The sequence below is a fragment of the Euphorbia lathyris genome, chromosome 4 (genome assembly GCF_963576675.1).
Source record: "Euphorbia lathyris chromosome 4, ddEupLath1.1, whole genome shotgun sequence".
Lineage (NCBI taxonomy): Eukaryota > Viridiplantae > Streptophyta > Magnoliopsida > Malpighiales > Euphorbiaceae > Euphorbia > Euphorbia lathyris.
In genome coordinates, this window is record NC_088913.1 from 43,746,171 (window position 1) to 43,757,863 (window position 11,693).

Here is an 11,693-nt window from a genome sequence, read left to right on the forward strand (position 1 = left end):
AGCACACATGGTATAAAACTTGTGTTATAATGTTCAATTCTTTCTTGGAAAGAGGAGCATGTCTCATCTTAACACCATATAGAAGCATAGGTTCAAATGTATCAAAACATTTAACTTTAGTTCACTACATATAGTGATTACTTCAGACTGTTTAAACAAAAGGTATTAAGTTGTCTCAAACTTGTCATTTAGATTACACTTAATCTATTTCATACACATGTAGTATATGTTATCTAGACCTCGGTATAGCCGATGAGCCCGCCTGCTCGGCCTGAGCCCAGGCCCATTTAGCCGGGCCTGGACACATAAAATTAGCGAGGCCCGACCCGACCCAAGCCCGAATAAACCCGTCTAGAAAATGGGCGGGCTTGGGCTATATAAATACCCGCCTGGCCTGGCCCCGCCCGGCCCGTTCTCTCTATATATATTTATAAATTATATATAATATTTATTTACCCTCATATATATACTCTCCAATCCATCTCCTCCTAACCCTAAATGCACGCCTCCCTCCTTCATCTTTGACACACAGACACATCAACTCCCTCATCTCACACAACTCCGCCCCTCACCAAACGACCGCCGCCCCTGAACTTCCTCATCTCATCTCACACAACTCCCTCCCCTCAACAACCGACTGCCGCCCCTCAACAACCGATCGCCGCCCCTCAACCGCCCCTCAACCGACCGGCCTATTAGTTTTTTTGGTAAGAAAAGTAACAAGAATCAATTTGTATTAAAGGAGCTGGAATTATTTTGTCGATCATATTCTGAATGAGGTTCTAAGAAATGCTGTTTTGAGTTGAGGGGAGATTAACTATTAGTTTATTATAATTTTTTAAGACTTATTAACTATTGTGTTTATTATTTTTTATTAAAAAAAGTTAGTATTTCATTTTAATTGAATTTTTTTTAATATAGTTATGGACTTGGGCGGGCGGGCTTGGGATTCCTTTTTTAGACCCGAGCCCGACTCTAATCAGTGTGGGCTTGGACTGGACTTGAGCTTGTCAGATTTTATTAAAAGCCCGACAGGCCCGGCCCGGCCCATGCCGAGGTCTAATGTTATCATCTTGCACCATGATGAAATTGCTTTTATACCTTCTTCAAGGTGACTTCTGTTATTGAACACACTCTCGAATTGTTCAAAAACAGCCTCATCCTTCTATATTTTAACCATATGACAAAACAATAGTAAATGCTCATTTTCTATCAGAAATGCATTGTATTATAGAACAACGAACATTAACAAAAAAAATATCCACACTCGTGTATTGGAAAAAATTCATGAAACCTTTATTCATAAATCATGTTCACAAAATACATGAAGAACAGAAATATGCTTAGATCATACACAATCTTTGGGATCTAATATGCTTTGTATAAACATCTTTGTTGACATGTATGGCAAGCGAATCCACAACCATATCATGAGTTGATACATACTTCATACTAACTTCCTTGCGTACAATTGTCTTGTTATGATATCTCTGATACTTAATGAAAATAATAATAGATTGACCATCACAATTAACTACGACCGGAATATTATAGGTAGTAACCTTTATATGGTTTGGAAACCTATTCAACCAAACTGTCTATTGAGAAACTATTGAAAGTTTGCCGTTGCTTTAATTTAAGATATATTATGTAACACCTTTTTTCACAACAATAATAAATTTTGATTCAAAGTAACCTCGAACTGATACGAGTCAATGTAACCTAATGACATAGACAAGGCTCATCAAGGTAGGTTTTAAAGCTGTGCGAGAATGGTTAAATTTGTCAAGGAAAATTGAGTTAATGACCAGATATTCTCGCCATTGTTTTTTGTTCATACATATTTTCACCATTGTTTACTTAATGTAATACATGCTCAATATTATTGTCAGAATGTGCAGTTACACCTCTTTCTATAGAAAAATGAATATGATTACATTTGTTGAATCCCCAGCCAAATTGAAATGGATAATATCTAGGATACGAAATCCTTAGTGGCCTTGTACTTGATTATCAGTTATGACAAATTCAACCATCGTCCACTTGCAAAAATCAAATTATAACAATACCAAAAACGAACCAATTGAAATATTCAACAATTGACTATAACACAATGAATCAATTACATAATTCCAGTAGGTCATCTAAAATTATTATAGATACAATTAATTGACAATAATAAGCAACAGAGCCTATAAATTCACTCTCTTTCCTTCTGAATTCCAATCCAACGTGCATAATCCACCCACCTACAACAAATCACATCCAGAGTTTCAATCTAAAACTGTTTCAGAATAACAGCAAATGCAACACACACAAAAGAAACAGTTCTATTCTATCTTACATCAATGATCCCAAGAAGGTATTGCCCGTTCGAACAGCAAAGCAAATTGCACTTAGAAACAACTTATGCTGGTGCAACAATGGCTCCAAAATTCTTTGTTCAATAACTCCAGCAAGTATTTGGTACCTGTTCAACAATCCTTGTTAGATATTCTCACTCATTCAAATATCCTACATTTTGTTTCTTTTTATTTTTTCTTTATTTTGAAAAAAACTGCTGCTTAGAACCATGATTCGTATCTGCAACGATTACCAGTAGATGTACCAACATAATGCAATCCTAGCTGGTGATATATCAATATATTTTTTTTATAATTCCAAAAGTGGTCTCTTTATCACTAGTGTATCCTGAAACAATGGTATGTTTCAGTTTCTTTTTGCAATAGAAGTATATTATAATCAACTACTGCATATTTCTCATTGATCTTGCTCGATATATTTTGGGAAACAAAGATGTCAATGACATTGATGAAGGATAAGTTTTGCATATCAGTAATTTTACTCTTAATATTTCCTTGATTTGTTTGATATTAATCAAAAACTTATAAAGATTCTAATCCTAATATTACCATTATGAATAATAAATTGGATGAAGATTACCTTAGATTGCTAGAAACTGCCATATAGACTCCATATGCAGCACTGGTGGACAATATGGGCACATCCTCGGCTTCACCAGCAAAAGATTTATCCAAAACCTTTCTTGCATTGATCAATACATTTGTCAAGCCTACACCAATCTGCAAAGGTTTTATTTTAGTTAAATGACATCAAGTTGAAAAACGATGCTACCAAAAGCATGCATGAATATGTTTCAGTATCTCACATGATTGAAAATAGATTCAGACAAAAAAAAAAAAAAAAAAATCTAAATCATAGCTAACTAACTATGGAATGCATGCTGAAGATCCCAAAAAAAAATGAACTATGTATTTAACTGGCAGCTGATATTCAGAAGCATCAGGACGTAAACTCGAAATGTAAAATTACACTTTGATCAATAAATATACCTATGCTGCGGCCCGGTGCACTACGTGTCCCCGCTAAGCGAGGGTCTGGGGAGGGGTCCCACCACAAGGGTGTAATGGGGGCAAGCCTTCCCATGCCAATTTATTTGGCAAGAGGCTGCTCCTAAGACTCGAACCCGTGACCTCTCAGTCAAACGACAACAACGTTTACCGTTGCGCCAAGGCTCGCCCTCCTCAATCAACATGTATAACCAAAAAAAAATGCAGAGGATCTTCACAAACCCCAACACACATTGTTCTCTGTGCAAAACATTATATAAAGAAATTTTACTCATGGTGATATTGTCCTATCCTCAAAAGGATAAATTAGGGTTTTCTTGGGATTTGGTGTTTAATTTGTAGATATGCACACACGCACACGAACCTCAGCAGATTGGTCATTACTTTTGCTGCTAATGATCAATCCTTATTTCAGACCATCAAACATTCAGTTTCCAGTGATGTATAGATAGAGATGAACACGTGACACAATCTATGTTAATGAACATGTATAAAACAAACTACGAAATTACCAACAACTGTGTCTTTGGCAGCAACATTCACAAGCCAGCCAGATTGACTTGAACAACAATTAAAACACTACCCTTTACAGTCCCTTAAATCTTCTGGATGCAATTTAGAACATAGAGTGCGCTAAATAGTTAGATTAAATACTTTCAGCAGCATCCTATCAAGCACATGGAAACCAGCATTATTGGCCACAGTAGCATGAGATGCACCTAAAGCTCCTCTACTACTGAGGAAAGGTCCTCTCAATGCTCTGATACCCACAGTAGAACATAAAGCCAAATGTAATTGCATCTAGTACCTATAGGCCAAGGATACCAATCACGGAGACAAGTAGGCCGATAAGTTCCTTTCAGTGCATTCTGTCATTATTTCCTATATTTAAATATGAAAGTGTGAAATCAAGTAGCAGTTACAGGATACTTTCACTGGCTAGACAAACTAAGTTAATTACAAAGATAATCTAGAACATGAACGGGGAAGAAAGAGAAAGAAGTTGGGGGTGGAACGCCTGGAATTAGAAGGATCAATTGTGATGAGAAAGTAATTAGCCACCAGAGAATTATGAGTAAATATATACGGGGTCAGGAGAGTATGAGAGGGAGTGGGAGTGGGTTATTCATTATGATGACAATGAACACAGTAAGGTCCAGTATTTGCAGAAAAATCACCAAAATTTTTTAGCAACTTAAAAATACAGAAGGCTAAAAGCCAAGATAGTTGATATCAAGTACCGCATTAACGTACCAGAGATGCACTGGTCCCAACTGCAAATAGCTTTGATCCATTGCGCTGGAGAAAACATCAGTAGAAAAGGTCACGAAAATTCCGTAGTATGCTTAGTTGTTTTCATTCATATGATATGGTACATACCACTATAGCACCAATTCTCTGTAACAATGAATAAGATGTTCCAGCCAAAGCTACCTGCATGCAGGATTTCAGAAATTAATAGACCTATGATTTCAAAAATATAAGTAGTGAGAATTGGTTGCTAAAACAATCAATAACCTGAAATGCATTATCAGGACAACTGTAGAAGAATTTAGCAATTGGACCACCACTGACTGCAAGAGGTGAGCGTAGGGAAACAGTAGGAGCAGGAAGCCACACAAGCATAAAGTCCGCTATTATAGCCATCACCTACATCAAACACTATTCAGGACATAAGAAAAAGGATGTGTGTGTGTGTGTGTGTGTGTGTGTGTGGGGGGGGGGGGGGGGGGGGGGGGGGGGGGGGGGTTACAAAAACATAGGTTGATTGATCTTCTTTGGATTTTCTACACATCCTATCCAAGCAAAGATTTTTGCAAGCCATATTTACTCTATCTGAACAAACTGTAGAATTTATGTTGTGATAAGCTGAAGTCAAAGACATGAATCACCATGAAGTTCAACCACATTTAAATAGTCGAGTACTTCTTGATCAGTTGAATGCTAAATATTAATTAAGCAAAATAGCAAATACTTAGAGCTCTTCGTCACTTGCAGCTTAAATTTCAAGTATATATCTCAATCAAATTAGTTTTAAGCAGTGTGCACCTCTTTTTTTTTTTAATTGTTTCTTCAAAAGAATTATCCCAATCAATCAGTGTATGTAAGAGCTATAATGGAGACCGCTCAATCCATCAGCCTCAAAGTCTCAAAAGAAAGCAAAAGTTACGATGCATCAAATACCAATATATAACAGCCATACCACATCAGCAAAAACAAAGTCCAGCTCCTTGGTAAAATTTTCTCTGCGTTTTTCCAATTCTGCAGCAGTCTGAAAAGCAAGAACAGCCCAGAAAGATTATCTACGTATACATATAACTCTCATATCATATCAGTATAGGATGTACTTAAATTTTTTGAACTAAATGACGGACAAATAGCAAGTCCACCCATGAGAAACTATGTAAAGCTCGAATTTTAAGTTCAAATGACAAAGACTCTAGACTCTCAAGTCTGAAAGCATGTGAATTGCAGAATGCTTAACCGGGCATTGGTAGCCTAGTGATTGGATAACTGCGGATAGAATAGCCAATTAAAGGTTCTTAAATAAGCGTATACACGAACAGAGAAGATTGAGGCACAAACCTTGGTGAAGATCCCAACACCACACTCCATAGCAACTTTAGCCAAGAACAGATCATCAGCAAGCAATCGTTCCTTAAATCCACCGAACTGAAGCAACCACCGGAACAGCGGCGACTTCTCAAGCTCAAAATACCTATTAACAATGGAACCCGGCACCCTCCCCGCTTGAATCGCCTCGGCCAAGTCCTTGGGCAAGGTATCCAAAGTCCTCCTTGCCTAATTCCACACAGCTCGCACTCGTAACTATAGACTACGAACTCAAAAACAAAGAAATGTAGACATCTACCTCTGCTATTGCGAGAAAGGCATCAGCACGATTGCGGTCTGCAGCACCATCGTCATCACCTTTTCGGCCATCTCCTCCTCCGCCACCACGACCACCTCCAGGGCCACCATCTGAGCCGCCAGTTCCACCTCCATCGCCGGAGAAAAATACGAGCGTGGTGCGAGATCGGTTAGGAGAAGTGGAGGAGGAGAGAAAGAGAGTAGAAAGTTTAGAAGAGGTGACGGTTAAACGGCGGGGAGTGGGAATGGAGAAAGTCTTATGGTTTTGGGTGTAGTTATGGGAGTGGAAAGAAAGGGAACGAGTGGAGAGGTTGCAGAAGGTGGCGATCACCATTGGAGGAGAGGAAGATGGGATCAGTGAGGGGGTGGGGCTGTTGGGTTCGGTGGAAGAGAAGTAAGATGAATGGCGCCACTACTTTCAAACCAAACACTACTCGCACTCTTCTCCACGCTCTTACTACGCTCTCTTACAAATTACCTCAAAAAAAAATTAGCTGCTGTTAGAGTGGTCTATGTGAAATAAAAGACTTTTAAGTTATAGACGGGTAAATTACACTCATGGCCAGTTAACTTTGTTTAGTTTACGATATAGTCACTGGATTTCAAAAAGCAATATAAATGTCACTTAACCTGACATTAAATTACATCTATGACTATTTTTTTTTTTATCTTTGAATCACTTTTCAACGGTTTTAACTTCTCTTTCCCTCTTTATTTTGCCCATCCCTTCTTTCTTCTTTCTTTCACAACTTGATTTCTTCATCCCTATTTTTTTTTCTATCTATTCTCTACTAAAAAATGAAAAAAAAAACTGCAAATCTCTAATAACATATGAAAAAAAATTGAATTTTGAAAACTGGAATAGAATGGAAACATGTGAAAAATTGTGAAATGAGAAGAAAGAAACCCTACTTTTAACATGTCTCTTATCTTTCCAATAGATTTAGTTGGAGTGAAAGTGAAAATTAATTACACGAATCAGTATGTAAATACAAAAAATAAAAAAGGGTAAAAGTTCTACTTTTCTTATTTAACTATCTAACCTTGCATTGCATCTCGCTCATGTTTTTCATGTTTGTATCTTTCAGGTGGGTTGCTACTTCTGGCAATGTTATTACCGGAGGGTATGTACATATATAGTGATTTAAACATGTTTATGGTACTTTTGTTTTCAATTTAAACATAAAACAATCGTGGAAGTTGTCTCTAACTAACCAAATTAGTTGCATTTGTATATAATATCTAATTGACAAGAACAATGTTTCTCTTTTTCATGAAAGAACAAGTTTGTGACATGAAAATTTATAATATGGATGATAGTTTGCACAATAATTTTGGTGGAGGCGGTCACTTATGCTTTGTTTGTGATAACTTGTTACCTCAACTCGGTCACGTGCCAATACTATGTTAATGATTTGACGTCGTGTTGGTTCCTACAAGACAATATGCATGTCAGACGGGGCCGGAGTCCGGCAAACCTGCTCTGATGTCTAAGTTAGTTTGTGATTATGGAAGGGTATGGACTAGTTTAGAGATAGTAGTTAACGTACCGAACCTTATGCTTATACCTGTGTATTTATAGTGCATGATTAAGTTAAGGTTGTCACCTCCTTAGGAATCCTTACAAGCTTAGGATTTCGTATCCTTCAAGGATTCTGAATCCTTGAAGGAATCTTTTATCTAATAGAATTCTAGAAGGTCCTTTGATGCATTGAGGTTTAGAGGTTTGGGCGTTTGTGATGGGTCACCGGTTGTTGGGCTTGGGCCGCATCGACCGTTTTCGATCTGTTGAAATGAGGTTGGGGTCATCTTGGACGTGTTTGGGCCTTTATCATGATTTGGGCTTGGGCCGTAATGAGGATAGTGATGACATCATGCACGTGATATCATTTAGCCCGATATCATATGTCCTCCACCACCTAGTCATTAAGACATTCTTCAGGATTCTGTAATAAATCCTTTTATGGAAGGTGTATTTTGTTAGTTGGCTCCAAGTCTTTATTCTTTCAGAATCCCCATAGGGCCTTTTTCTATTTGTGATGATGTGTCAGCTAGGGGATGGTTCTGGGATCTTGTGTTTTGGCGGCTTTTTAATGATTAGTTCTTATTCCTACGCTGGAGACGCTTCAATTGTCTTTAGAGTTTTTTGGTTTTCCTTTTCTTCTCTTTATCTTCCTTATTCTTCGTCATTTCATTTTATCCTTCCATTTCCCTTTCTCTTAAGTTTTCCAAGCTTCTCGTTTTTTCTCTGTTTCACTTCCTTCGTTATAAGCTCATCTTCCCTTTCTTCTACCATGCTTCGAGCTGGGACTTCTCGGAGTAAAGGTAAGGGCTTCAACAAGAAGAGTAACCTTAGAGACGAGGAAGATGATGAGTCCTCCAAACCCAAGGCTTCTCGCCTAAAAAAATTCGAGCAGCCTACTACTTTTGATGAGTTCACCCTAGCCACTATGGTGTCTAATTTCCCTGAATTTGCCCATCTTGAAGTTAGGGTTCCTTCTCTAGACCAAGTAATAACTGAAGCTCTAGAAGGCCATCGGGGTTTCTACGAGATTTTCCTCGAGAATGGGGTACGTCTCCTCTTTTCTGACAACGTCCTGGATGTTTTGGGAGAACTTGGGATATGCCCCACTCAACTATCTCATAATGTCTAGCTCGACCTTTTGGGTTTGGCCAAGGTTTGTGAAGATCTAAAGTGTACTTTGATAGGGCGCCTCTTCCGTCATATTTGGACTCCTCATTGTCGTTAAATTAATGATGCTCTTTACATTTTGAAGGTTCCTTCTAGGATGTCTTCCTTTGTGAATGATAAACCATCAAACAATAAAAACTTCAAGCCTCGCTGGTTTTGGATTTGTCTGCCTGGGGATGAAGATGGGAAGATTTTGGGAGATTCCATTTACCCTCTTGACTTTCCCTTCCAATGCTCCTGGAATCTAACGGCAGGGATGCCTTTCGAGACTTGGCTCTTCCTCCTTTTTCTGCCAATGAAAGAGATATTTTGAACATTCTGCTCAGGCTAAACCTTCACTTCTCCAAGGATCATATGCTGAGTCACTTGGAGCGAACTCAACCCTTTTTGGTGTTGGATGGGAGACACCGAGTTCACTTGGAAGGGTCTTTTGCTTATGTTTGTATTGTCGTGGGTAAGTGAACATCTTCTTATTTATACTTTGTTTTGATTGGGTTGATTTTGATAATGGGTAATGCTTATTTTAATCACCAGCTCATTTAGTGGAGGCTCAAAGGTGGGCCCGCAAAGAGGCTAAGGCAGTGGCAAGGCGTGCTGAAGTTGTCAGGCTTCGGGCTGAGGAGGAAACTGATAGTTCCTTAGTCACGACTTCTTCATTGCCAGATGGCTTACCCCCATGTAGGCGCACCAATGGTTGTTGAAGGTGTGCATCTTACTTCTCGCTCAATATGTTATATTTTTGGTAGTTTTAGTGTAATCGTTTTTACCCTTGGTGTACTTTCAGATTCAACTTCATCTTCTAGTGCTGCTGGGATTAACATTGTGCCTTTAGCAACTGTTCCCATTTCCTGTGGTGGTCCTATTGAGGTGGTTGCTGCTCCCCCAAACCCTCCTGTTTTTGTGGATTTGGGGGAAGATGATACGCCACTTGCCTCCACCGGGGGTCCGAGGCTGGATTTGAAGTGGATAATGTTGGGGTTTAGTGTCCTATAGTCAATTGTTCTAGGATATAAACCAGTTGTAAATGAATTGTTCTTTATATCATTTGTTTTAATAAGATATGATTTTCAAACTATATAAAGGCAATTACTTTTAAGAACTAAACAAGTCTAATAAAAGGAAATCCCTAAGTTTATTTAAAGTGATTATAAAGTGTTCATACAAGCATGAAGTGAGACAAAACATTATAATAAACTAATAAACATAAAACCACCCCAAGTCAAGTAATATGTTTTGAATAGGGATTGACATAATACTGTAGAGACTTGCATGTAACAATGTTTTCTGTCGAGACAGAGAGATGATCTCATAAGCTTTAGACATGCAGATATCTGGACAGTTATATGGATCCAGTGAAGGAGTTCATTAGGATTGGGGACCCGACTTGAGATAACAGGATGGATGGATTTATCCTATGTCACATGTTCATCACATTGGTATTAATAGGTATAAGTAATCCTCAGACTCAAATGAATGTTAATTAGTGATTCTGGATTATGGAATGTGATACTTTGACTCTGTTCAAACACGATACATAACAGAGATGACTCTGGGGTGTGTGCGGGAAGGCGTTGGGTATCACAGGAAGTAATTGCAGGATAATTAACATTGAATTGAGCATTTGTCACTCCTGATAAATAGGAGATATGTCCAAGGATCGCTTGTGGAAGACTTGACTCTAAATCCTTGCAAGGTGATAGCTTAAGACTTAAAATAGAGATTTCACTTAACCTATCTATTCGGAGTTAACTCGGCCTGTACAAGTAAAATAAACGTCTCGCTATATGTGATTTGACATAATCCATAGTCATAAGATTCTGTTCAATGATGTAGTTTATAAAGGATCGAATTATACTGTAACTAATACAGAAAGGTCACGTCCAGTCCCCGGAATTCCTTCCGAGCTTTGTGAATCCTCTACTGAGCTCTTTAAAGGTAGAGCACAAACCTTTTACAAGATAGTCACTGAGTATACAAGAGTACCTTCCTCCATTCCTCTACTCAATACTATATCTACCGCTGAGTGCTATAACCGAGCAACTCAGCTTCTCCTTTCTATTCTTCTAGAAATGATAAGTGTTTGTTCTAAACTATAAGCTAAGAACACTTTAGATGAAATTGAATCACTCTAGACTTTTACACAAGAATATGAATTGGTGTAAGATTTTTGCTTTGCTTTTCTAATACAGAACTTCGAGTAATGATTTGGTCTGCGTTTTGACTTGATGAAGATCTGCATCGAATGAAGCATTTGAGAGGCCTATTTATAGTGACACTTGAGGCACCGGTCATTTCGAATTTCGAAATAACCGTTGGAGGGCAACGGCTTCTTGTCGCTTTCACTCAGTCAGTGCTCAGCGTCTTTTTGTCAGGCTGGTCATGATGTCTCTACATTTTTGGCAAAGTCTTCCAGACAACTTTCTACGTCTTCTGAACTTTACCTAAAGTAGAAATACTTTGACTCTAAGTTGTTCAGGTCAGCTGCTGACCTGACTTCCTTGTCGCACAACTCAGCAGCTTCGTCTTGAAGCTTTTGGGAAGGCTTCTCGATCCTTCTCTTCGCTGGGCTTGTGTTTCATTCATCTTGAGCCACGTTTTGATCTGCTTGGGTCGTGTGGCTTTCAACTTATTGACTTGGGCTTGACTTTCTCATATGGGCCTTTGGGCCTTGTTCATTTAATGTTTTGATTCTTATAAATACAATTAACTCAACATTGAACAAACACATTAGTATTAATAAATCAAAGCATTTAAATTTA

At 38.3% G+C, this 11,693-nt stretch overlaps 1 protein-coding gene across 1 annotated transcript; it reads right to left on the minus strand.

The window, feature by feature from the left end:
• Positions 1 to 2,083: 2,083 nt before the first annotated feature.
• Positions 2,084 to 6,692, minus strand: LOC136226804 (protein RETICULATA-RELATED 4, chloroplastic-like). Its single transcript, XM_066015461.1, has 9 exons — positions 6,244 to 6,692; positions 5,958 to 6,173; positions 5,575 to 5,643; positions 4,890 to 5,021; positions 4,752 to 4,805; positions 4,626 to 4,670; positions 2,944 to 3,083; positions 2,345 to 2,470; positions 2,084 to 2,249 (listed from the first exon to the last, which is right to left on the minus strand). The coding sequence occupies exons 1-9, from the start codon at positions 6,574 to 6,576 to the stop codon at positions 2,201 to 2,203; spliced, it is 1,164 nt and encodes a 387-aa protein (XP_065871533.1). The 5' UTR covers positions 6,577 to 6,692; the 3' UTR covers positions 2,084 to 2,200.
• Positions 6,693 to 11,693: the final 5,001 nt, after the last annotated feature.